Source organism: Micropterus salmoides, unplaced genomic scaffold (assembly GCF_014851395.1).
Source record: "Micropterus salmoides isolate LMB-PRFRI ecotype aquatic unplaced genomic scaffold, ASM1485139v1 Ms_hic_scaffold_16, whole genome shotgun sequence".
In the NCBI taxonomy this organism is placed as follows: Eukaryota; Metazoa; Chordata; class Actinopteri; order Centrarchiformes; family Centrarchidae; genus Micropterus; species Micropterus salmoides.
In genome coordinates this window covers 19,080,414-19,108,368 of record NW_024040707.1, presented here as the reverse complement: position 1 = coordinate 19,108,368, position 27,955 = coordinate 19,080,414, and the positions used below count along the sequence as shown (strand labels likewise).

General features: G+C 39.5%; 1 protein-coding gene and 1 long non-coding RNA gene across 2 annotated transcripts; one reads left to right on the top strand and one right to left on the bottom strand.

Annotated features, from left to right (window-relative positions):
- Positions 1-20: 20 nt before the first annotated feature.
- stat6 (signal transducer and activator of transcription 6, interleukin-4 induced) lies at positions 21-27,841 on the top strand. Its single transcript, XM_038722609.1, has 20 exons — positions 21-594; positions 8,281-8,426; positions 8,665-8,809; positions 9,271-9,351; positions 9,800-9,986; positions 12,957-13,057; positions 13,577-13,725; positions 14,915-15,031; positions 15,233-15,400; positions 16,047-16,134; positions 16,219-16,341; positions 16,618-16,710; positions 21,615-21,818; positions 21,902-21,996; positions 22,092-22,225; positions 24,139-24,288; positions 24,382-24,442; positions 24,541-24,591; positions 25,780-25,872; positions 25,972-27,841. Exons 2-20 carry the CDS (start codon positions 8,293-8,295, stop codon positions 26,030-26,032), a joined length of 2,235 nt encoding a protein of 744 aa, XP_038578537.1. The 5' UTR covers positions 21-594; positions 8,281-8,292; the 3' UTR covers positions 26,033-27,841.
- Positions 5,205-6,878, bottom strand: LOC119905507. The gene is made up of 3 exons (XR_005444831.1): positions 6,482-6,878; positions 6,110-6,227; positions 5,205-5,424 (listed from the first exon to the last, which is right to left on the bottom strand). It is a non-coding gene; the product is annotated as an uncharacterized LOC119905507 (long non-coding RNA).
- Positions 27,842-27,955: the final 114 nt, after the last annotated feature.

The following is a 27,955-nucleotide window of genomic DNA, read 5'->3' as shown; positions in this document are numbered from 1 at the left end:
GAAGATTACCAAGCCCAAGACTCACTTATAGTTTCTGTTTTATATGCTGTGTAGATAAATGCTTACCATAGGCCTGTGTGCGCTCTTGTAATGGTTATTACATTAAGACGTTAATGGCTGCGCATTCTCTCCCCGCTGTGTAATCCTTACAGTAACCTAATAACAAGACAGGCCACGGCACATAGGCTACTATAAGCCCCAAAACCAGACTTTTTATACATCTAAGATGTGGACTACACGGGCTCCATAATCTCGGTCATGAGTGAGGTGTCAATTTAAACGTGAGGGCAGGAAATAGGCTAAAGCGCGCTCCATATCGTGCGTAAGAGGGAAGTAAGCCTACTTTCAGCGTTTGTTAAAAGTTGTCCGTGGGCCTGCGAGAACCGCTCGGCGCTTAAAGTTCATCTCTCCTCGGCTGAAACGACGCCATCTGTCCAGTTTTTGTGCGACAACGTCAGCGTTAAACTGAGTGATGGAGGCAGGAAATGTTGAGTAGGATTTTCGGACTGGCGGAGGACTTATGAGACAGAGGAGGAAGAAGCGAGACCGACCTTAGTGTCTTTTCAATGTTTTGAAATCGATATTTAACTTAAGGTAAGTGTCATTGTTGTTGTTTTTTTTATGGTACGGATATCTGTTTGTTTAAAAGCTGGATTTTCCGCTGCTGAGGCCTCTTCAGAGAACCGTGCATAATAAATGTGTGTGTATCTGTCATGTTTGGGTTACAGACACACACAGACAAACACACTCACACATACAAAAACCAGGCTGTTGCAGGATGTATGTGGGCCATAAAGCCTGACATCTACTACAGTTCTGAAAACCTGAAACATGATTGTGTCCAGTTTGTTTACTTTACACCAGCTAAAAAGAGGCTCCAACGGTGCTTTTAAATATCACCGTCATGTTGCCTATTTCACGAAGTGTGGAAAGGAATTATGCAACGATCAAGGCAGCAAGCAGTCACTCCCTCCATGCGCTGCCTCAGTGAACACATTTGTTTAATCGTCTGCTGTGCTGTTCCTAGAAATCATGGACGCCTTAATGCTGTTTGTGTCGTTATTGCCAATATTGAGGGAATGTATTAGATCTGATCATTGTTAGAAACACTCATATCACATCATAGTATTAGCTCCTCAAATAGCATGTCATGAGTATAATATCTAAGGCAAACACTGAAGCAGCTGCTTGCACTTCACTTCCTATTTTTTCATCCAGTACACTGTGATTATTGGTAAGGTATAGCTACACTGAACTCCAATGTGAAGGTGAAACTTTTATGGGGCGGTGATTATTTTGTCGATAGGATCCGTCTTTCATGCACAGGTAAGCTGTTCTTCCACTAACACCTGACGAAAGGCAAGTTGGGGCAGCTTTCCGCTGTGTGTGTGCATGTCTGTAAGTTTCGTTCCACATAATCCACTTTTCAAAGAGCCATCTGAGAAACCGTCAGAAACATGTGCAACTCGCCCTGGCCACCAGAGGCAGTGGCTAACAATGGATAGCAATTACCAACAAGGTGAGGCGAATCGTGATCCACCTCAGTGAAAACAGCAGCTGCTTACACAGCACCTGAGTTTAAATGTTGACTTAACAAAACCTAAAAAAAACAAAAGCAAGAGGGACAGTGGAGAGCTCCTGAGAGACAGATGAGCAGAATCTGCGATGAAAATCATACACGTGACAAAATTCTTTGCTGACAGCTTCCTGTACATATAATACCACACAGCTGGTTTCCATAGTGGACTCAGTGGCCCTTGAAAGATCCATTCTCTGCCCTCTCCACTACTGTGCTGTCCCTTCCACACATGATGAAAGAGAGAGGGGGAAGTCTCTCACTTTCTTAAATCAGATCAAGTATTTATTGGTATGAATGCTGAGCCTACAAATGGCAGATGCTGGAATTCAATGATGAAATATAAACATATAAAATGTAACCTGAGAGCCACATTTAAAAAAGAAAACAAGGACTCTATAAGGACTCTCATCAAGGTTTTTTGGGAGAGTTCCATATTTGACCTGAGCAAGTACGACAACACAAGACATAGCAACTTTACTTACTAATCCAGCAGAAAGAAAACCAGCTCAGCGTCTGTCTTGCAGCCTTTTATTTCACGAAGCTCTCGCCAACGTCGGGGAGCCTCTTGCTTGGTTCCTCTTCTTAGCTTCCTTCGTCAACATCCTCTTTGGTCTCCATGCCCAAGTCGTTAACTAACGTTTCATCCACATTATAGTCTGATGTCTGTGAAACTTCTGGCTGACTTTGCTCGAGTCGACAACTTTGCTAACACATGCAAACATCAAGCAAGCGCAACAACACAAGACATGGCAAGCCAGCTCATAAGTTATAACTTACTAGTCCAACAGCAAGAAGACCAGCTCAGCTTCTGTATTGCATCCTTTCATCTCTTTAGCTCACGCCAGCGAGTAAAAGCCAGTCCGATATTTACCCTTGTACGGTCTCCTGCTCGGTCACTCTCGCTTTTTCTCTTCCTAGCTTCATCCATCAATGTCTTCTTTGGTCTCTTCGCAGCCTGCCGTGATATCCATACTGAGAATAACGAGCTAGCTTTTTCCAAAGAACGTACATGATATACTTTTTGCTTCTTCTCATAGCTAGCTTGCTGAAGAGTTGTGTTGGTCTGTGACGTGGCGCTGTAAAGCATTACTCTGTTCTTGTGATAGATTTCCCGCCTGCTGTGACAGCTTCAAAATGATTTTGAAGCTGTCACAGCAGTAATTTTAAGATACAATTTCTACATAATGTTGCAGTTTAAGAGACGTCTAAGTTTAGGATTTCAACTGAGTGTTTTTCCCAATCCAAAAATCTATATAACAGATGATCTCAATAATCGAGTTAGGTCTGCACCTCACAACTATTTTCATCAATGAGTAATCTGACTTTGTTGGGTTGTTTTTTTGGTATTAATCTATTAATCCCTTGGTCTGTAATTAATCAATTATCAAAATTGTTGCACACTAATTTTCTGTTGATTGGGTAATTGATTTGAAGAGTTTTTACCCATCCATCCATCCATCGTCAACTGCTTGTCCTGCGTACAGGGTCACGCGAAAATTTTTACTTTGAATTAAATAATTTATTACATACGTTTGGACTGTTAGTTGTAGAAACCAAATCTCCAAATAACGTCGCCTTTTTGCACTTGGATATTGTGATTGGCTTTTCCCCCCCTGATATTCATAGAATAAACTATTGATTGACAGGAGAGAAACTTGTTGTTTTTCCTTTATTACTGTAGTAATTTCATAGGACTTTCTGGTTTATAAAACAAACATATTTTGCTTTATGAGTTTAGAATTCAAAATAATTGATCAACAATTGTCATTCCCCCACACTGATTTCTGAGAATGCCAGTGGAAAATTATCAGTACTGGTTTGACTTCTCATTATGCAGTGACATTAGCTACACTTGTTGACATAAATTTCCATACCTTAACAGATATTATATGTAATCATGTTTTTATCCCCACTCTAATCTTGAACCAGAAATGTAGCTGTTCCTTCCCACTTTATTTTTATGTTTTACGAATGCATAAAATTCGTATGTTCTAAAAGCCTGCTGAAGGAAGAATGACTTGTTTAAGCCACTTTCTAGTAATTCCCTTTCTGCCATTTTGAGTTGAAGTTGGAGAAATCAATTAATTTCAGAAGCATTTTTGTTATGTTTGTTGAAATTTGGTATCTGTAGCTGTCACAGGACTGTTATAAGCACCAATTATTTAATTCAACCCAAATAAAATGATTGGCTGGCCTGCCTGTCTACCTGTGTGCACTCTGCCTGTGCACATAAAGATGAGTTTTAGGGGAGTTGCTTTAGATGGACAGTTTTCTTAGTTAACTGTAGAAACAGACAGGACACATGGGGAGGAGAGGGCTGACGCCACCTGATTTGAACTGGAGTTGTTATGTGGTCTACGTGGGTATGTGTGGCCTGACAGTAGAGAAGGAGGCAGTTTGCATGGCTTGTAATGCCTGGATGATTTCCACCAGGGATGTTGCTGGCAGGAGAAAATGGCTCCCAGGCTTTGCTATACACAAGGGAGATGTATTTATGTCCTTGACTTACAAGACAAAAAAAGGCCTCAGCTAAAGGGGAAGAAGCTTTGTGCACCACAGAGACTCGATTGATCTGGTTAGATTGAACATATCTGAGGCGTTGTCTCAATATATATAAGAATATCCTAAAATCTTTAAAATGAATGAAATAGTGGTGCTTCATCTGGGAAATGTCTTGCAAAAGGCTGACGCTGTACTGATGCTGCCTGATCCTACCGACATGGTAGAAACAGAAGTCAAAATTTAGTCATGTTGACAAAGTCAGTGTAGTATTGCAGTCTGACACATGACAGTCCCCTGATAATTTATGTTCGGGTCGTGGTGCTTTGATAAGAGATAACAAGGTAGTTGTTGTTTGAATAAACATAAATATAACTCAATATAGGAGTATATTAACAATTGAGGCCTCCATGAAGATACTAGTACCATTGATTGACTTATTCATTAGTTCACAGGGCAGTGTAACCACCAAGGCAGGCTTGAAAATAAAAGCTACTGATGTTGTAATCTGCTGAGCGTTTTGCTGAGGAAGTGGTTAAACATACTACAATGAGTTTTTAACTGGTTAGGGAGGGCATATTGTTAATAAGACACAACATTAGGGAGTATTGATAACTTTAGCGACCTGGTACGCAGGATAAGCGGTTGACGATGGATGGATAACTTTAGCTTAGTTGTAGGCTTACATGTAACCTAGTTGTATTGGTACTCAAACAATGTTTACGTAATTTCAACACTATCATGTAACAGTTATTAATCTCACATAGCCACATCTCTATGCAAGCAGAAATGTTACTAAAAATAATTTGCATCTTTCTTTCACAACAAATGCACATGCTAGCCAGATAGAAGATCTTAACAACACAATGGTGGTGGAAACATGCTTTTGTCCACAAGGGCCGTCTTAATGTGCACAAATGTTTGGCTGTAAGATTGCAGAATGCTTGAAACTCACACTGGGTAGTCGACCAACATTAAAGGAATATTCAACACAATGTGACTAAGCAACCAACGTAGCAAGTATAGCTATCTAAGCATTGGCTAAAGAGCAGAGAGCTCCAGTGCTGCTTTGCCAGATAGATTGAGTAAACCCAAATGCAGTACACAGCACACCGAGACTGGGAACTAGAGCAGTGAAGGATTTATATTTACACATTACTTAAGAATGAATGAGGAGCCTATGGATCAGGGGAGCTTCGGGGGTTGAGACATGAGCCAGAGGAGTGAGCTGAGCAAGGCAGGGAAGCAGGCAGACAAATCAGGCAGAGGGGGTCCAGACATCCAGGGAAAGGTAAGTTGACGGCAAAAAGGACAGAGGCAGGAGTCCAGGGTCCAGATGGGTAGAACTGCTAGGCACAAGAAACAGGTATTAGCCAACTTAAAAACACACAAGACAGCATACACAAGGCTGGCGCAAGACTAACTAACTAAATATATATAATACAAATATAGGGCTGGGGGTAAGATTTGAACTTGAGCCGCTGCAGCAGGAACTCAGCCTGTGTACGTGGGAAGTGGGCTTAAGACTAGTGGTGAGTTAACTGGCGCCCCTGGTCAGCTAACTATGTAGCTGAGTCAAAGATCTGGTGGCATGGTAGAGTCCAAGCCCACTATATAAAGCAGAGTAGACTGCAGATGATTAGACCCGACACCCACACACCAGATCCCACTCCTGTAATCAAGAGTACAGACAGTGAGAATGAGGGAGAGAGAGAGAGAGAGAGAGACTCCAAACTAGGAGAAAGCAGAGGACATAACAAGTGCTCTAAGCTTGGTAATTAACTGTTATTATGTAAAGGTATGGCCAAAACAGACCAGAAAAATCCAATTATGCCAATGTGAAGCTGCCAAGCTTTGTGCTTGTAAAGCAGGTTAGCAGGAAGAGGATGGCAGGGATCATATTGCTCTTATTCTTTTTAGTACAGAATGCACGTTGTTAATGTTGTTTTGACTCCAGCCCAGGCAAGACAAGTGAAAGACAATTAGATGATGCAGTTGCAACATGTCTATATTCCTGGTCTTTTTCCTCACCCTGTAGTTGTTCACTGTTGAAGCCTCTGCGACTCACTCCACATGGCCAGTTAAAACTTAGCTCTCTCCTTCCAAGTTCTGTTGAGCGGTGTGTTCTCCAGAGTTTTAATTTTGTATTCTATCAATAAAGAGTAAACACACAGTGAGTAAACTGCAATGAAGCAAATCCATCAAATAGCAGCAAAGTGGAAGAGCATGCAATCTAGTTTTAATGTTAACTTGTTGACAAATATCTGTAGGAATACAGATATTTAAACATATTAAACATAGCATGAGTTCAGGCACAGGGGTGAAATTGTGCGGCTTACGTTTTTTTGTACAGATTAAACAAAAGAGATATAACATTTTAATTAGTGAGCAGGATTTTTTTACCTTTGGAGAGGGCCTGTCCAGCTTTTTGTTTAAAGACGAGTGGCATCAATCTTCTCATCTAACTCTCAGCAAGAAAGCGAATAACTTTTCCAACATGTTAAACTATTCCTTCGTTCTCCCAGCAGTTTTCCCATTACTGCTCAATTTGTTTTAAAGAGAGTTCAAAGAGCAAAGCATTTCCCACCAAATCTGAACTGTATAACCGTTTACTTTAAGTGGTCAATTCATGGAGAAGTATTCAGACAGAAATGGCTGTTGCACATTCTAAGTTGGTGGTTTATTTGTTATGTATGAAGTACAGACATAGTTGTTATTCTTTGTTTGTTTGCGGTAGCTAGGTGACAGCCTTCAACTTGGATGACAATAATTGCTGGATTCACACATGGCTTGTTCAGTCCAAAACATTTCCCCCTTCCTTCAGAATGACACAGCAGTTAAAAAATGTTGCGCAATTATGCATACTAGACATCAAGACATGGATTTTTGTTTTTTTTATCTCATCTTACCTTTCAAAAACTTAGTGCTTAAAATAAAGATTAAAGACACAAAATTATAATACTGTAATACTACTGTAATGGATCTGTTATCTGTAATTACATCTACATGAACACCAATTCAGTTAAAGAATGAAACAGGAAACCACTTTCAACTTACATTATGACAAACTGTCAGAGTACAGACAGATATTGAAGCTTTCAGATACAGTGAAGGTCAATAGGATCACCAACAAAAGCACCAAGTGACCTATGGGATAGTTAATGGTTTGACTTTTCACATTGCCACAACATTCAAAGTGAAATCTTAAACCACAGAAATGTTATTGGACTGCTAGACTTTTTACGCTAAGTGGTTCCCCCCACATGCCTTTAGCTGATTCAGCTCACAGGATATACGTGCTTGTTGCCAGCAACATATTGAAGACATCTCTATCTCCAGGGCTGTGGCGCACATGTTTTCCAGATGGTTATTTGACCTACATGCAGTAGTTTGGACTCTATTCTATTTTACAAACAATGACTCGAGGTGATGTCTGTGTAGCCAAGGCCTGATATTGCTTATTACTCTGTGCCATAGACCCCCGTTGAACTGTTAAAAACACGTAAATGTGCAATACTGTTGAACCTTCCTTCATCAGGAAGGCCATCGGTGGTGTAGTTTATTTTAATCACTCCCACATAGGCCATCCTGGTGCTGTAGATATTCTCTTGCACACCAAATGGATGTTAATCCATGGCTGAAAAGAGTCCTTTATAACTTCACTACTAACTATAACACTATTTTCTTCTGTTTGATAAATGCTTGTTTTTTTAACTCCCAGTTTCCTTCAGTTTTATAAATCTTTATGGTTGTAAAACTCATCTTATTCCACTCTGTCTTACAGATTTTCTGCTTGTTCCAATTTGAATCTATGATGTTTACACTGAGTGAATTATTTCGGCGGCAGAGTATGACTTTGTACTGAGTGTCCTGCTCGCTGGACAGAATCCCACTGAGGTTAAAAATGTAACCATTTATATTTGTGTGACTTTTTATTTATTTATTTTTGAGGAACAAATGCCCTTGGGCCTGAGTGCCACAAACAGAGCAGGGAAGCGTGGAAACTATAGAAAGATGGACCTGTGCATTGTTGGTTTTGGTCTTTTCATGAAATTTGTTGATAATAAGAAACACATTGAATAACACTTGTTAGACTTTAATGCCTTTGGATCAAAAAGATGTCCTGTTTGGTTCCACTGTTAATTAAAAATGTAGTAAAATTGAATAGTCATACATACTGTCCTTTACCCCAACTTGTGTAGCCCTGCTTGATCATGACGCAGTGGATCCACATGTCCCAGATGATACAGTGCCTGTCTGATGAAACGGTCAACAACCTCTATCCCCCATCGGCCTTCCCCATTGAAGTCAGACATTTTTTAGCTGATTGGATTGAGAGTCAAAGATGGTATGACAAACACGCGCACACACATCTTAGACATACACATATGCATACATGTACACATAAATCGTTACACAAATCTGCTTGCATATATACAGTGTATGTACGCATATTCTGACAGCATTTTGTCTGTGCTCATACGTGGCCTGGTGTGTCTGTATCTATATGCATGTGTGTACCTGTACATGCACTTGCTGTATATGCGTGTGCATGGATGTGTATGTGTGTGTGTGTGTGTTCACAGGGACGACTTTGTGATGGAAAAGGTGGAGCAGGAGAGCCAGGCTCGGACTCTGTTGGACCAGACCATCAGCATGCTGCAATCGATGGCTCAGCAGAACACCAATGTGGTGGACCGGATGAAGCTGATGCAGATCAGCAGGAACATGGTAGCGGGACTGTCTCACTCAGTAGCTCCCAGAATTGAAAATAGGTTGCTCCTTGGATCCCTGAATGCTTTCAATAAGACAGTGCCTACTGTTTGCAGTTGAGGATGCATTACGTATAATTTCAAGCCAGTGGTCTGAGGAAGACCGCTGAGGAATATGGTGTTTTCAAATGCAGGAAAATATTGTTTTTCATGAGTAATGTAAGTCATTTGTGGGGCTGTGGAGAGATTGAAACGTACAACTTTTGCTTGATGATTAATGTCTCTTAGGAATTCATAATAACCGCACAGACTTCTTTATATATGTTTGTGCCAACCTGCTACAACATAAATGCAGGCAACGTGGCCACTAGAAATGAATTATCTATGACATCAGTTGAATAAACCACTGTATACTAGTATCTCCACCGTTGTATTGTGGACTGTTTTTGAGATTTGATAACGCAAGTGTTTGCTTCACAGGCCGTATTTCAGCAACAGCCTCTGCAGTTTGCAGTGATGGTCAGGGACATCCTCAGGAAGGAGAGGGTTTTGCTCAATGCGGTAAGATCCCTTGTAACAAATACTGTCTGTGTTTAGTTTAACTACAGCCCTCACCCCAATAAGCTGTCTGATAATTTTTTTTAGAGATGGTGAGTGTAGATGATAGGCGATGAAGGATTGCCTTCTGAAACTACAAGTGGATGTCATTACAAATACATAGACACATAGGAAAAACTACTTAGCAAGCAAGCATCATTACTTGTGTTGTATTATTAGTTTTTTCTTCTTTTTTAAAACAATGTAATGCTTAAACTATTCTGGCAGTGTGGGCTTATATTAGGCATTTTAAGGGTATACATTGACTTGGTTTGACTTCTCAGGGAGAAAGACAGTAGATGAGACTAATCTGTTTTCTAGATAATTTAATTTAAATAGTGGAAAAAAGCAATGTGTGAAACGGTTCTGAATACACCAATACTGTAAGTGTGCTGATTGCTATTCCATGTAGGCGCCCGCTCAGATACCCAACCCTCCACAGTACCAACAGTACCCAGGTAGAGAGCCCTCGTTCCCCATCATGCAGGATGTAGACCACCTGGTTCTGAAGGTGCTGGAGGTGCAGGACGTCCGACAAAAGATGCACCAGCTGCAAGAAGATCTCAACTGGGAGAGGCAGAACTATGAGGGTTTACAAGGTGAGAAACACACACAGACACAAGAGGTTGCCTGAACACAGATTCACGTACCTAAAATACAATGAACAGCCACACTGTAATACCAACTAAGCTTATTTTAGTTCCTCTTGTTTCAAGATTAATTCATGGATTTATTTTGATAATCAATTAATAATTTGTCATATTCAGTGGCTCTCTGGGAAACTGTGGTGTGCAGTTTTCACTATTATCTAACATGCTATTCACCAAATGATTCAACGATGAATAAAAAAGTATTCAGCAGATGAATAGTGAAAATAATTTTTAGGGACAGCCCACCACACCTTTTTAAATAATGGCTTCTGATTGGTGTGAATTTAAATGTTGGAAAATTTGTGACATCTAGCTTTAGATGTCAAAAACCCAGTGTGGAGAGCAGGGACGTGCACAGACATTTTGGTGGGCAGGGGCTCAAGTGAAAAAAAGGGCTTTTTTTTTTAAAACAAGACAAATATATTAACAACATTTTTACTTTTCTACAAAATAATCAGTTCACACAGAGACCACGGTCTTCTTTAGTATTCACTAGGCAAACTATGCCACAACGTGCATGTTTTCTGTGCTACTAGTTTCAAATATATATTTATGACATAGTTTCATTAATAATTTGTTTATTTTTCACAAGGCAATAAATCGTTTCAATAACACTTCACATAAATCTTCACACTAAACTTTTAGAGGGAGGGCACATTAAACACATTTGAGGGAGGGCTGTCGGTATATGTAAAGATCTATCAGCGTACAACAAATTAATAGAATGGAGAGTTATTAGATGAGGAGCGTACCATCAAAACTATGAAGTTACTCTTTAAGGCACTTTTTCATGGAGTGGTCAATTTTGAGACTTTGGTCTATTTTGCTTCCATGTCTTCTTTTACTCTAATGGAAATAAAACTTGATTATTACTCAAAACAAGCTAATCTGCATATTGAGAAAGCACGTTTCAGAGGAAAATAGCCAACTCTTGATGTAAGTCATTAACTGGCGAAGTTCTGTGGTGATATGCTTTAGTTATTTTCTTTATCCCATTCACCTGCAGTGACTTGTCAAATGTGTGCAAATTGGCGCATTTTAATTAGTTAACACCTAATTTGCATATCAATGTGGCGATTGTGATGACGTTATTAGACACAAATGTTACTGTGTTCACCTGTAGTGTCTCCATCAGTACATTAGGTTGTATGGCCATGAGATATTGCCTTGGCTAAACTTCAGCTAACTTATCACATTAGCTCATCTCATGAGTCATGCATTAGCAAGACATAGGCTTACCACCACTCACCTCCACACAAGCCAAGAAAAACACTGCTGGGAGAGAATCTGGAGGGGCTGCTGTCTGTCTGTGTGCTGCGCTCTGGTTGGGCGTTGAGATGCGGAGCGAGCGAGAAGGAGAGAGAGAGAGAGAGAGAGAGAGAAAGAGAGAGAGAGAGAGAGAGAGAGAGAGAGAGAGAGAGAAGAGAGAGAGAGAGAGAGAGAGAGAGAGAGAGAGAGAGAGACAGAGAGAGAGAGAGAGAGAGAGACAAGAGAGAGAGGAGAGAGAGAGAGAGAGACGAGAGATAGAGAGAGAGAGAAAGAGAGAGAGAGAGAGAGAGAGAGAGAGAGAGAGAGAGAGAGGAGAGAGAGAGACAGAGAGAGAGAGAGAGAGAGAGGGCATCGGAACTCCAAAGTCTCATCTTACAACCTGATAGCCTATTAAGATTTTTTTCCCCAATAAATATATTTGTTTGACAGGGAATCTGTTGCAAACAGGAATACATTTACTGTATAGTCCTAGTCATTAATTTAAAAGCATCCCAGAAAAAAGGGCACTTTCTCTTCAAGAAGAAAAAGGGCAGATGCTGAAGCCCCTTTTGACATCTATGTGTGCACTTGCCTGGTGGAGAGTATCAAGATAGCAAGTGTTGTTGAGATCAGCTGACAGATACAACTGTGAGTCACAGGTTTAGAAAATGAAACCTGGCTTTATGTATTATATTTGCATAAATTCACATGTGTAGTTTAAGACAGAATGTGAGATGACAGAATAAAACTGAGCGATCAGTGGTGTTAAAAGCAGCCACCAGAGCTACTACTACCATCACGGCCTTCATTCTTCCTTCTACTCTGACACTGACACTAAGACAGAAATGTGAGTTCAATGCCTTTTTGTTTAAAACTGTTCATGGGAAAAATCCCTTGCTACTACCATAAACAGTGGGGAAAAAAGATCATCAGTCTCTGCATTCCAGTCTGGTTCAGTGTGACATACAGACTATTTTCAAGTAGTACTATCCATATCAGCTATACAGAAAATGTATATGTGGCAATGTTATTGCATGTTGCTCAGTCGAATCTGTTGTATCTGTCAGGGTTTGGTAAGACATTTCTATTTCTATATATATATAGACATGACCTTTTGTCACTGTCAGTGTGTCACATTAAAAATGACTCACTTTGAGTTGAGTGTTTTTGCTTGCTTGTCACAGCAATAACAACTATTTCCCATTTGAAAATAAATCTAAAACATTTGTAGTCCATTGTTGATTTTTTGTTCATCCACATGCCACAGGGAGCACACATTTAATATTTTCTTTTAAGGGAATATACACTGAACAAAATTATAAACACAACACTTTTGTTTTTTCGAGTGGCCTTTTATTGTGACCAGCCTAAGGCACACCTGTGCAATACCCATGCTGTCTGATCAGCAACTCGATATGCCACACCTGTGAGGTGGATGCATTATCTCGGCAAAGGAGAAGTGCTCACTAACACAGGTTTTTACAGATTTGTGAACAATATTTGGGAGAAATAGGCCTTTTGTGTACATAGAGAAAGTCTTAGATCTTTGAGTTCAGCTCATGATGAATGGGGTCAAAAACAAAAGTGTTGTGTTTATAATTTTGTTCAGTGTAGTAGTATCCTGTAGTGTAGAATTGACTCAACATATGATGTTAATTAATGTTTGTACAGGAACGATTCAGCAGAACGGATTGGATGCTGCAACGTCAGAAATACAGAAACTCCAGACTCACATCCAGCAGCTGGAGTACAACGTGAAAGCGATGGCCACGGGTGAGCTTGGCAATGGCTTTTTTGCAACATTACTGGCACATTAGAGGGAAGTTAGTTATTTCTTTATGTACATTTATGAAGAAGTTAAAGTTGTAAGTTATCAAAACACTTTAGACAAACAGCTGCAGATTATTATCAAAGCAGCCTAAATTAGTCAGTTAATCAGTCGTTGAGCAACAGAAAACATTTTAAATTTAAATTGTTTTCAGTAATTAGTCAAATGGAAATTGAAAATATTTGTAGATTATGCCAACTCCAGTTTGAGAATTTGCAACTTTTCTTAAACTAATCATTAGTAACTTCATGTATTTTATCCTTCACTGTAATGTTCATGTCATCTCTCTCTGTGTGAAGCACTTTGTATTCTGTTTTGATAAGTGCTCTATAAATAAAGTTTATTACGGTATTATTATTATTATGATGTAATACTTCTGTGTTTGCGTGGATGAGGTTAATTGACATGCACATGTTTGCGTTTTGTGTATCAGTGCAATGTGTTTGGATGTTGGTTGTTTTAGAAGCGTTTCCAGCAGCTGAAGGAGTGTGTGGATTGTCTGGACCAGTGTCAGGGCCGTCTGATAAACAGGCTGAAGGCGTGGAGGTGGGAGCAACATAAGGCCACCATCGGACATCCCTTTGACGAAGACCTCAACCCTCTGCAGACCTGGTGAGGTGCACCCTATGTCACTTTTTCCCTTTTGGACTGACTGCCTCTGTGTTGTATTGCTCTACACACCTTTTTGAATATTACACTTACACAAGTCAACCTTTGATACTTACATGCTACGCTGTGGACAAATTGATAGTAATATATCTTTCCAAGGGCTCAAATTCCCAAACATATTGCACTTCTACTGCACCTCCAGTAATCAGCTGTTAAGTTAAGCCCAGGCCATGTGGAGCTGAGGTCAGGGTGTGTGCATGCGAAGCCTGGAAAACAACTGCTTAAATTTAGTTACATTTAACTGCATTTTATGACTACTGCAAACATTAGATTTCATTTGAAATTCAATTTTTAATAGTAACTTTGCCATCTGCAGGGCAGCTGAGAATTCTCAAACCTGTAGCAGCAGTGTTTAATTGCTACTTTACTTTTATATTCTGTTTTTACATTTTTGCTTTAATGTTTGGCAATTTTTGTTGAACAAATATAAAACCAGCAACCTGATGACAATATTCTATAATCAGAACCATTGCATGGGCTGTGGCATCAGGCTTTTCAAAGTCTAAACTACTTTAAAAAATGGTAAACTAAGATGGTGAATATTGTATAAACATTATACCTGCCTAACATCATCCTGTTAGCATTGTCATTGTGAACATGTTACCATGCTGAGGGTAGCATTTATCTCAAAGATCAGCCTCACAGCATGGCTGTGGTCTCAGCTTGTTGAATTTACAATGATATAGACAATGGACAAAATCAGCAAATGCTTGGCAATGATAAGGATGGATGAAGATTATCCAAATTGACTAATCAATTATTTGACAAACAACTGCTACAATCACAAATTCACTACTGCAGCATAATGGATCAAATGAGGGTTTTTTCTTGCTCCTCCCTTATTTTTATTTCAAGAATGAGCTGTGTTTTCCTGTTTCCTGTCGATTAGCTTTCTGTGGGTGTCAATGGCCACAATGCTGGAAGGAATTCAGCCTGTTACTGCAACCAGTCTAATAAGCTTTTAAATAAAACACTTAAGCCACATTATTTGGCAAACATATATTGCATGAAACTATTAATGATTACGTTATCTTTTATGTTTTACTTGCTTAGGAACTTGTGTTTTCACTCTTTTTCTTGCTCCCTCATACCTTCATAAATTTATGAATTTATTAAATATTTTCTCTGTTAGGTGTGAGCAGCTGCTTGGGGTGAACGGGAAGCTGAGACAGGAATTGATGCTGATAGGAGAACCGATCCCAGAGCTCCAGGAAAGGCTGGGGCAACTTCTGCAGGTTCTGATTCAAAGGTAGCGCAGTCACATTGTTTTCTTTTCTATATACATATATATATATATATATATATATATACATTTTTAAAGTGTGAGAGAAGGATGTATTCAACTCTTCCCTCTCCCTCACTCACAAAGAGCAACAGAAATGGCGTACTTTCATACATCTTTCAAAGCAGAAAGCATTTTCCTCCCTCATGTAACTGATGTCTCCTTCAGCTCTCTTGTAGTGGACAAGCAGCCCCCTCAGGTCATTAAGACTCAGTCAAAGTTCTCCACTACTGTGCGATATCTGCTCGGGGAGAAAGTGGCTCCTGGGAAGCCTGTGGTGCTGAAGGCGCAAATCATTAATGAACTGCAGGCCAGGAACCTTGGCGGTGTACCAGGGTGAGTCATATGTACAGCACAACATAGAGGACAGGCACAGTGTTACGTAGGAGGAGAAAAATAGTGTACACATTGCTCATTGGTTTTCATATTATTATACTTTTTCCCCCACCTGTAGTGTTTTGGATTTGGTCTGTAAATTGTTTTATTTCGGTTGTACTTTGATTAAAGGTAAAAACCTGTACCTCTTTTAATTATAACTGTATTATCCTAAACTATAATTACATTAGGTAGGGGATTGCTCAACGTAAGATGTCTGCTATTGAAAAATAAAGGATCCTAGTTGGTTTTGTTTGCTTGCTGAAGTGGCTTTTTAATGAGGATGTTTTTGTTTTGGCAAGATTTAAAGGAAGAAATGGTGGCTAAGACTCAGCAGCTCATCAGTTTTTTTTAAATTATAGAACATTCAGTTATGTAAAGTAGATCATTTGAGATGTATTTGTGAAGCTCTACATCGTGCATGACTGTGGTACATGGTTGTTGTTTCAGTGTCTTGCAAACCTAAATTGTCAAAAACATGAATCAAATCAAATAAAAACAAAAGCTAACAAAATTGGTTCCATTAGGATACTTGTAATGTATATGACTTATATGAAGAAGAACTTTACATTTCAGCTGTTTTTTTTGTTTGTTTTTTTACCTGCAGTGATAATGTCGGGGAACTGATCAACAACACAGCCATCCTAGAACACAACACCTCCAGCAAGAGCACATGTGCTACCTTCAGAAACATGGTATGTATTGCTCTAGATTTCTCATCCTAGATTAGATTGTTTAGTGTTATTAACAAATGTAAACTCTTATTTTTGGTTTAACAGTCCATCAAGAAGATCAAGAGAGCAGACAGAAAGGGATCAGAGTCTGTGACAGAAGAGAAATTTGCTCTTCTGTTCTCAACAGAGATCAACATCACAGGCTGTGAAACTCCATACAGGATACAGGTTGGACCCCATCCATTGTTCTGCCTGGCCAAAAAAAGTTATTTACATCCTGTTGCTTAATGAAGTGTAATGACTTTCCCCCCATAATTCATAATCAGTACACAAGCTGCGCTAAATTGCTATAGCAGTGATACACTGACCTGAAAACTATGTGGTCATACACAGAAGTTTCATATTTTTCAACTGTTAAACATTTTTAAAATGTTATTTTCATCTGTGTTGGATATATACTTAGTGGGTACAGGGCTATCAACAAACTTATGTTATTGATTATAGATGATCTCACTGCCAGTGGTCGTCATCGTCCATGGAAGTCAAGACAACAACGCTCTGGCCACCATCATATGGGACTGTGCTTTTTCTGAAGCAGTAAGTGCCAAATCATTCTTTTGTTTTGCTTTTCTTCTTTTCTCCGCTCCTCTGCTTTGCTGGTCTAGTGTCTGTTATCAACAGTACAGTTTGTCTGCCGGGGCTATTGTGAACACAGTAACTCTATTTTAGTCAGCCAACTCATAGATTATTATGTGAATGTAGACTATGTATGATGTTTATGTTCGGTGCCTAGGCTCTAACTTCATCACTCCCACTAAGGAAACACCAAGATCAGCACAGCAAGTAATGGGGAGTGATGATAATACCTTCCTGCCATGGGGGAACATAGGCTACAAAACCCACAGAACAGAATGCTGGGGTGGAAGTAGGGCTTATGAAACGCAATATATAATACAACACAGAGCACTGATGGTTTAAGAACACCGCCATGATGACAAGGGTCCATATGAGTGCAGACTCAAGTTAACTGCCTGACTGCATGTGATTCATCATTTCATGAAATTAATGTCATATACAGGTTCACCTTGTAGAGCAGTTGATCTGAATTGCTTTTGGATGAATTTTCTACAGTCCCTGACAAAAGTCTTGTCGCTTATCTATTTTGTAGAAACACCTGCTATTAACCTGACTTTTAATTAATCAACTGGTGTTAGAAATAGCTCATATGAAAAGCTAAAACCCTCCCAAATGATGTTTAATGCACTGAAATAAATTAGTTTCACTGAAAAAAGATTTATCATTTAAACAAGACAGAAAGGTCAAATTTTGTCAAGACAAAAGTTTTGTCGCCTATACAGAAATTTAACAAATTCACTGCAAATACAAAAATATGTCAGCAAATTAAGTAGTGGTGCTGTGAGATCCAAATTTAATATCTTGTATGACTTCCATGAGCTTGAAGGACTGCATCCATGCGGTTTGGCAAGGATGCATACAATTTATTGATGAAGTCATCAGGAATAGCAAAGAAAGCAGTCTTGCATGCCTCCCAGAGTTCATCAATATTCTTTGGTTTCGTCTTCCATGCTTCCTCTTTCATCCTACCCCACATATGCTCAAGGATGTTCATGTCTGGTGACTGGGCTGGCCAATCCTGCAGCATCTTGATCTTCTTCGCCTTGAGGAACTTTGATGTGGAGATGGAAGTATGCGATGGAGCACCATCCTGCTGCAGAATTTGGCCTCTTTTATGGTTGGGAATATAAGAGGTAGCTAAGATTTCTTGATATTTTAGACTATTGATGTTGCCTTCCACCCTGCAGATCTCTCGCACACCCCCATACTGGATGTAACCCCAGACCATGATTTTTCCACCACCAAACTTCACTGTTTTCTGGGTGAATCTCGGATCCATGCGGGCTCTAGTAGGTCTCCTGCAATATTTGTGGCGACTGTGGTGTAATTCAACAGAAGATTCATCTGAAAAATCCACCTTCTTCCACTTTTCCAGCGTCCATCCTTTTAGCAGGCTGTGGGCCTTGGCAAATGCCACACGGTTTTTCAATTGTCTTTTGTTTAGTGCTGGCTTCTGGGCACTGATTCGACCATGGAGGCCATTTTGAGACAGAATCCGACAAACTGTTCTGGTTTACACAGGGACTTCAGGTGACCAGGTCTCGTGGAGCTCTGCTGCAGTGGAAAATGGGCTGGCCTTGGATTTTCGAGCCAACAACCGGTCCTCTCGAGCAGTTGTCTTGCGGGGTCTGCCTGACCTGGGCTTGTCAAAAATGTCTCCAGTGTCTTCAGATGTTTTTTTTTATCCTCTGTACTTGACGCTGAGACACATTGAAGGTGTCTGCCACATCAACAGTGGGTCTGGTCTTCAGCCTCTTGATAATCAAAACTTTAGTCTCAGGGTGAATCTTAGGCATGTTTGCAGAGGTCTAGTTGCTGTTGATGTGAAGGTCTAGTGTACTGGGGTTGTTTTTATACACACCTGAGACCTAATTGATCCATTATTAGTCACAGGTGAAGCTCATTTGACAAGGCGACAACACTTATGTCTTTGCAAAAATTGACTCAATGGGCTTTACCAAGCTGTGAATCTTAGAATACTTTTTGACAGTTTCGTTTTGCACTGAAACATTATTACAAAAGCTGTTGGGATTAAAATGAGCCATTTCTTGTAAAAAAAATCTTGATTAGAAATATATTTCAGCAGCACTTCAGGTCAATTTGTACACAAGCGACAAGACTTTTGTCAGAGACTGTACAGTTGTTTTGATTTTACTTTGAATTGAAATAAACTATAACTCAGAGGTTCACTAAGCCTACTAACATAAAATGGCATTGCCTTAGTACTTGTATTACTCTATATGAATATGTATACATTAACATTAGGAATTTATAGGCTCTGACCTTATCACTGACAAGACACCAATCTCTGCACTGCAGACACAATGGAGTGACCATTATGAACTCAGAGACTAGTTTATTTGTGTGTTTAAAGGATCCCCGTTAGCAGATGTCATGGCAATCAGCTAATCTTTGTGGGGTCCACTGCCCACATACTTCACATAATAACATTACATTAAATTGCAGTGATATATTGTACATTAAAGGGGCAATATGTAGTTTTCAACGGCCACTAGCGGTGCGGTTTAAAGATTGCAACCAGGTGTGTGCTTGTACGCGTCCTCACTTGAACTCATGAGCGAGCATAATCCAAACACAACTAACGTTGAACTAACGTTAATCCATGCTCGTTACATGATAACGTTATAATTAGCCGATGTGATACACTGGCGTTAGCTCGCCTGTCTGCTTTTCAGTAACTAACATAATTATTTGTTTATCTTTCACTGGAGGCTCAGGAATGTGAGCACAGCTAAATGGATGATAATAAAACAATTAATGAGCTGGACTGAATATTATTATGAGATTGTTACCACACTTAGTACAGTTAGACCGCAGTAACATTACTTTAGTGGATGGTTCTCCCACTGTATTGTTGTCCTGTGCTGTCATGTTGCCTGAGATGGTGGAAAAGCTATGTAACTGAGTATTAGAAAAAACTAAAATAAGTCTAAATTGAACGTTACAAAGCAAACAGCAGTAGGTCCGTGCTAATGTTAGCTGGCTGCTCCTGCTCCTGTAAACGTCATTTCTTGCAGGCTAAATCAACACTTTGACATAATACCTAGCTGGTAACTAGCTTGTAAAGTAATGTAGAAAGCCATAAAGTTACATATTATATATTGCACCGGATAACCTTAACAACAGCTCGGCGTTAGCAAGTGAGCTAACATGATTCTCTGTGAATCCAGCCTTTCTGATGTTGACTGTTTATACCAACATCATCTGATTCTCTTTGGCCTGACAGGCTTCAGCACATAAACCTTTATTGTTGTCTTGTATCCTTACGTGGAGTTCGTGTTGGAGTCTGTGTTGTGCTGGGAGCCTGTTGTTTTGTGGTGTTAGTAGACTGCATTTTGTTAGCTGCGGTGTTGTCGCTGTAGTTGGAGAGAGGTTCAGGAGCGCGTATACAGCTACATCCCGACCCGGTGCCTTCATATTTAAAGCAGAATAGTGCCTGTACCAAGCAACAGAGAAAACAGACATGTGCTTTATTTCTAAGTGATGTTAGAGCCTATTGACAAAAAGGAAGTAAAAATTGATTTGATTTATTAATAAGTGAGTTCATTGAAAAACTACATATAGCCCTTTAATATATACTATAATTCATGCAGTGGAGGAGACAAACTATCTTTAGTTTAGTTTTGTAAACAGATTTTTTAACATTGAAATATTGAACAAAACATAAAAAATCATAGGGATAATAAAGAGATGACAGTATGTCAGAAGAAAAGTCGGGAAAGATTAACATACTGTAGGTATTTCAATAAGGACAGATTATTTCAAAGTGTGTAACAATATTTATTGAGGTTTGCAACAGAGAACGAGTTTGACAATTAGACTCCATCAATATGATGCATCTTAATAAGCGTAGGCCCATGTGAACATAAGGGACTGAACAGGATTCTCTAGAGTCTAGCTACTGGTAGTGTTGGAGGAAAGCCAACAAGTGGTTGATAAAAACCTACATTTAAGTCTCAACATGTATGACTGGAAGTTACAGAGCTTTGCATCATTTGATGCTTGCATGCATTAGGTATCATAAAACATTTAAACAATTGTTACAGCTGAGTGGCTTGCTTTATAGGTACTGAAAGGGCAATAGGCTTTTGAATTAGGCATGCATTATTGAGTGCTGCATTTTCTCTGGCAAAGACTAGTTAACTTAAAGAGCAACCAAGCACTGAATGGATAAATAGAGTTCCTGTCGTTTATCTGAGGCACATTTCCTTTTTATTGCCCAGATTGACATATTTTCTGCTGGTTCTAACAGCTTCTGTAGTGAAATGTGACTGCTGCTGATATGAAGTGTCCTGCATCAAGAGGCCTCAGCACTCATTCGCTGAGGGTTTCTTAGTGGGAAAACGCTTTGATGATGAAATTATGTGAAATGTGCTGCTGTGGTCCTCTTTGCTGCACTATCTGCTGTAAACAAGGCCTACAGTCTGGGGTGGTTGTGGCTCAGGAGGTAGAGCAGGTTGCCCGTTAATCGGAAGTTTGGCAGTTCAATCCCAAATATTATATATAACATACTGAACAACATGTTGAGCAATAGCAATCTGCACCGTTTACAGATTTAATCTACATTAAGATACATTTTAGCAGACAAATCTTATCAGATATAACATAGAATGATAAGCAGACTAATGCAAATGGTAAAGCAAGCTGACACAATCCATTACTTTATACTTACTAACTAACTAAGTAACAGTGGCTCAATTCCATTAAATGTCCAAGTAAACCTGGCGGTGTGCTAACATGCACAAAACTACCACCCTAGAAGTAGCTCACCTAAATGGAATGCTGTTGTTTTTAATGTTTTCAATTACGATATGTTCAGTGTTCTCTTCTCGCCATGTCATCAGGACCGAGTGCCATTCGTGGTGCCGGAGCGCGTGCCCTGGAGGATGATGTACAGCACTCTCAACAGTAAATTCACCGCTGAAGTCCAGACGCAGCACAATCTGGACCAATACAACCAGCACTTCTTAGCCCAGAAGATATTCGACAAGCCCGACTTTGCGGACGACTTCAGCAACATGATGGTTTCATGGGCCCAGTTTAATAAGGTGCACACAGGTGTTTGTCTTCTCACATAGACAGCCATACGCTGACATACACTCAAATCTCACAGAGCCTGTTAATCCCACAGGAGGTTCTCCCGGGCCGACCGTTCACTTTCTGGCAGTGGTTTGAGGGAGTAATGGAGCTTACCAAGAAGCACTTGAAGACATACTGGAGCGAAGGGTGAGGAGACACCTCTGCTGTTTCATTAGTAAATATTGGCAACCTGCTACAGTTTGTAAATAATGACTGGTGTTTGCAATGTTTTGCTCCACTAGGCTGATATTTGGTTTCATTGGGAAGCAGCATCTACACCTGATTCTCAAAGACAGGCCTAACGGGACGTTCTTACTTCGCTTTAGTGACTCTGAGATCGGAGGCATCACCATTGCATATGTGTCTGCTACTGACAGTAAGTGTTGGTGTGGCCCCAGTTTGTGATTGATTGTGTTTAGTTTCGTTAAATTATTTTCACCTCAAATTCTTCTGTTTCCTGTTTGGACTATGATTCATTGTTCACATGATGACGAGAGCAATAATGCATTATCTTTTATTTTTATGTTAAGGAATTTCAGGACTTCCTTTTGATAATTTCCATGTACTGCTTTAACACCTCCCCCCATTTTGAGGGTGGTCCTCCTAAATGAAAACTAATGCACTATTATATTTAGACCCTTGTAATAAATTTGAACGTAATTTTTAAACAATTTATAACATTGTTGGATCATCTATGGAGCCCCTGAAAGGATAGTGAGATTTTTTTTGTGAAGTTATTTTGTGTTCCCTCGCAATATATTTTGCATTTCAAAGGCTGAGCTGTATTATAATGTAGTATTATGTAATAGACTGCTGCTGGTTGTGACAACATGCTGCTCAGCCGCAAGTGTGTATAACTGCAGCTTGATAGATAACAAGTGGATGAAGTTAATCTAGCTGCCTAGGCTGATTTGAGAAAGGCTGTTGCTGTGATTATGACTATAGCCATGGGATAAAATAGCTTTGGCTGTTGCTGTAGCTATTGTTACTGAAGCCTTGGCCGTGCTTTGGTTTCTATGACTGTGGCTGTAACACATTAGTTTACAATATATAATTTGCTTTCTTGGCTAATACTAATAGGGGCAGTAAAGCGTAGTCACTGTACAGCTACCATAGCCATATCCATAGTACCATACATTCAGCCTCAAATGCAGCTGTAGTCTGAGCAATAACCATATCCACTGCCACAGTGTCAGCCAGCACAGCTAGGTAGAGCAGCTGCAGCTGTGCTCACAGCCAGTGGCTGTTTACTGTAAGATCAGATACTGTTTACCTAAACTGGCGGTACTGTATAAATGGGCTGGATCAACACACTAACTGCTCCTATAAATCATCTCCTATAAAACTTGTTTCAAGGTAACAAAAAGTAGGTCTGAAAAACCCTTTGGGGGCTATGTGGACATTTTGAAGGCAGTGAGACACTATATTTCTAAGGTTCGTGTTGTGTGATTGTGCATTTTAACAGAATTATTATAACGACAGAGCATTAAAAATTTTGAAATGACCAGAATGAGTAAAAAGACTACATATGTTAAATATTATATTTATGTAACTTTTAAAAGTGACAACAGTCTGTTATGGCCTACATAGTTAAAGAGGTCATATTGTGCTTTTTGGCTTTTTCCCTTTCCTTTATTGAGTCTTTTTTGTGCATGTAACAGGTTGGCAAAGTGAAAAAGCCCAAAGTCCAGCCCAAAGGGAGTTCCTATCTCCCACAGAAAACACTGCTCTGAACTGCTTGAAAATAGCTCATTTGTAGTCCAGCGGTTTCCCTTTCAGGATGAAAGCTAAATGCGCCTCGTATAACTCATCACTCTGAAACTCTTGCTCCAGTCCATGTTGATCAGAAACATGTACAGTTGAACCGAAGCCATGTTTACCGGCTTCCCATGACCCGCCCTACTCTGCTTCTGATTGGCTAGTAGTCCTTAACTAGGAACTGCTAATGTGCAACTCCCAACAAAGTGTAGAGGCAAGATGCATCACTCCATGAGTAAAACGAAGGGTACAACACACAGGGTGAAAAGAGGAGCTGCAGCAATGTATAGTATGACAAAAATATGGTGTTTTTTGAAAATTAAACCATGTAAACCTGTACTGGTACAACCCCTAAATAAGATTTTGAACCTGAAAATTAGCATAATATGACCTCTTTAAGTAAGGATAAAGTACTACTACTACTAATACTAATACTACTACTAATAATAATATTCTTATTATAATACAGAGAGTCACTGAAACTCTTTACCTCTCTCGCCACACACACCTCAAAAAATGTTTTCCTCCTAGATGGGGGTCAGAAAATCCAGAACATCCAGCCCTTCACCAAAAGAGATCTTGAGATCCGGAGCCTTGGTGACCGCATCCGTGACATCAGCCACATAACATACCTGTATCCTGATTTTCCTAAACATGAAGTCTTCAAAAAGTTCTACACAGGTAAATGGTGCACAGAGTCAGCGTTGTGTTCTTAAGTTAATGTGAGTACAGAAAACTAACAAGTTCTTTCTTCTCTGCTATTGTTTGAAACAGAGCCTCAAGCCTCACCCATCGGGGGTTATATCCCTGTGTCTCTCCATACTAAAGTCGGCATGTAAGGAACTTTTTTACAAATAAACCATGTAATTTGTGCACCTAAAGTGAAGCCCTTGACAACATGGTTTGTTTGTGTTTGTGTGTGTGTGTGTGCAGGGAAGCTGGCTCAGCCACACCCCCGAATCCCAGTATGGCACCTCTCACCGTGTAAGTATCACTTCCACACGTTTCTCTCTTTCACTTGAATACCATACCGACAAACGCACTTCCTTTACCAGCTAGCGACCAATCCTCTTATCACTATCAACATTTACACTTTGTTTATGTTTTGATTGTCACTTTCAGGATTCTCAGAGGAACCACTGATTTTGATTTAATACGATTGGTGAAAATGAGTGAAGCTGAGACAAACAATTCGGCCCAAAATTTAGGAGGCACTTTGCCTATATAAAAGTAACCTCTGAAATTAAAGCACTTAAGTATGCCAACGGTATTTATGTTATTATTAGAAGAAAAATGCATTATTCATAATCACACCTAATGATCCAATACTGTCACGGGCCGACTCAAAAACCCTGACATGAATAATCACACAGCGACAACAGGCTGCAGCAACGGTACCATTACAAGAACTCAAACATTTAATTAACATAACTACTCAAACAAGGCAGTATAGTATGGTAATCAGTAAGTCAGCAATGTAGTGTTAATAAAGAAAGCAAAAAAAACGAGGAGCGCAGAGTAAAGGGAACTGCATTTCCCTCCTCTCTATCTCCCAAAGTGCCGCAGGTAGGATCTGCTTTATATATGGAGAACGCCGGGCCCAGGTGGCTCCAGTACATGATGATGACGACGACCCCGCCTACTGACACCTACAACAGAACATACACATGAACATTCAGCAACCAGACAGAAACAAGGACGTCCCATGGACGTCACAATACTCTCCTACAAATTCTCCTGAAGCAGCCTCAACAAAATATAATAATTTCCTCTGTTATGTTTGACGACATGGTGTATTTGTGTTTTTCTGGTGTCTTACTTAAGTTAAGTTAAATAGCACTTGACCTTTGTTTTTGACTGCACCAATAATATCAAATGACATGGACCTGAACCCCTTGGGATCCATTTTATTGACACTAGAATTTAGAATAAAATACTGAACTAATGCTGCCTCAATAATGGCACTGTCTGAGGAAAACACAATGTGATGCATATTTGTGCCGATGCTTCAGACACCTTAAAATTATTTCACAGTGATTTCTTGACATTACAAGATTAGTAAATAAGGAGTCCTTTAATGAAGTCACTGAAGGAAGCTTGTATGTCACACTTTTATTGGTTATTAATGAATACCTGATGTTGATAATGCTCCTGTTCTGCTGTTTCTTTCAGGCATCAGTTCCAGCAGCCATTCAGCCCGCAAGAGTCCATCACTCAAGACATAATGGACAGTGCACCTCCATCTGTGGAGTTCACTGAACACATGTAGGTTTTTATCTTCGTGACTGTGCATGAAATCCATTGACATGTTGTTTGATTTTTTTCCAAAAATAGTTTTAAAAAGCACATGTTTCTGTCTTCTAGTCCCCCAGGTAACAATATGGATCTAGATTTAGACACTTTTCTCCAGACTCTGGACTCTTAGAAATATTCTGCAGCAAAGTTGTTTTTGGAGTGCAAAGCAGAAATTGGATGGAGGCCGGAGCCACACCCGTCTGACCTTGTCCCATTGTTAGACTTTCTTCCTTTACTTTCACCATCCATCTACAGTTTCATCTACTTTTGAGTAAAAACCTGGCGGAGACAAATTTAATTTCTCTGGGACTCAACGTGGTGAGCTGGTGCTCATTTTAAGGACAAAGTAAAACTGATCATTTTAAGGAAAAAGTAAAACTGAGAACAAACCAGAAGAAAAAGTGGTGTCATCGCTGTCCGTCGACCATCTTGGTTGTGCATGCTCTCTCAACGGGTGGTAGGTTTGTTGATGTTGATTTCTTTGCTTGTCTGTTTATACTACATCCCATTCTTTCTGGAAAACACAGTGATTCACTGTACAGATTGCTGTGTGTTTCCAACAACGACCAAACATGCATAAAAGCAGACTGTGACCCTCATGGAAACGTAATGGTAAGATGACATGGCCACTCAGCTCCCCACTCAGCTCCCGGAGATTAGTTTTGAGGTTATGTTGTCCTCTGTTCTTGTTGCATGTTTTTTTTATTATGATGAGTCAAGCATATTTGAATAGTATATCCCTTTTGTACATAGCCTTCCCTTGTGATTGAAAAGCATGGCAATGCCTCAGTTATAGTGTGTCATACACTCAGTCTCTCAGTTATGCACGGTAAATACTGAACTCACCCATGGGTCAATCAATGTTTGTGAGCCTAAACCGTTCTGTAGTACAGTGCGAATTAGGAACATGAAAGGAAAAATAAGCTTTTCCATCAATGTTGACTGTGAAACTATACCACAATGATGGGCACTTACAATGGCAGAAATGGTAATGATGATGGTGATGGGAAATGCTTACATTATGTCTGTGTACTTAAATACTCAATTGTGTGTATTTTCTTCATAGCTTTCGTAAGTTATTCTCAGCCAATAATGTTTGGCCAATTCCAATAAGGAATCAGGTCCTATTAATTGAGCATAACTGTTACTGCTAACATGGTTTTGATGCTTTATTTCTCTATTTAGATGGCCTAATGCACAGAACAAAAAAAATCTGTTTCTTTCTGTCAGTGATATGAACAGTATCTTTCTTCTGTGTTTGGAGTGATAAAACTGATAAATAGTGTAAGGAAATGATCAACAGTATATTTCCATACTCTTCATTTGTTCTTAGATGTAAAATCTCAATTTAGATGTTATCTTATGTAGCAAAATTAATATAGTGCTGTTTGGAGTATCACATAACATATGTGCCATTTAAATGTTTTTTGTTGTTAGAGCTGTATGGCCTTAAAGATTAAAACGCTGGATGTATGGCTGGATATATAGCAGGATATAGTACCAAATGAATAAGGCCAACCAAAAAGTAAAGATGTAATTATGCTTGCAGGAAATAGGAAACATTACAGGCTAAAGAACAATAGTATTCTGGCAGGGTAAGCAGTATCTTTGCTTTATGGGATTTCTAAATCTAATTTTGCTTTGATTTTAGCAGCTTATTCGCATTTGAATGTACAGTATATCAATACCAATCTTCCCCATAAACCAACTTCAGGTTTTAAGAGAAGCTTTGCACTACCTACCATCACTGTCAATGTCGTGCGTGTAATAAAAAAATGGTGGTGTTGGATATACCATGTTGCATGTAGGTTTGCCCGATGATAACCTCTTATATCTTGTGGATTGACTTAATAAATCACTCTGAGGCTACTAATACAATCTATATAATCTTCCAACTGGGACAAATAAAATCTCACTTTTTTTCTGAAAATATCAAAAATATTTTTTGTGAATTTATTAAGAAGAAAATAGTTATGTCCCTTAAGTCAACCTTGACTGATATCACAGCTGTTTGTGCCAAATTTTGAAACACTGCTCAATCGCATCTTTCACT

Excerpts from the sequence above, each read along its gene's own strand:
- stat6 (XM_038722609.1), top strand. The coding sequence starts at position 8,293 with ATGACGCAGTGGATCCACATGTCCCAGATGATACAGTGCCTGTCTGAT. Across the intron at positions 9,352-9,799 it reads AGAGGGTTTTGCTCAATGCG|GCGCCCGCTCAGATACCCAA; the intron begins GTAAGATCCCTT and ends TATTCCATGTAG. Across the intron at positions 15,401-16,046 it reads AACCTTGGCGGTGTACCAGG|TGATAATGTCGGGGAACTGA; the intron begins GTGAGTCATATG and ends TTTTACCTGCAG.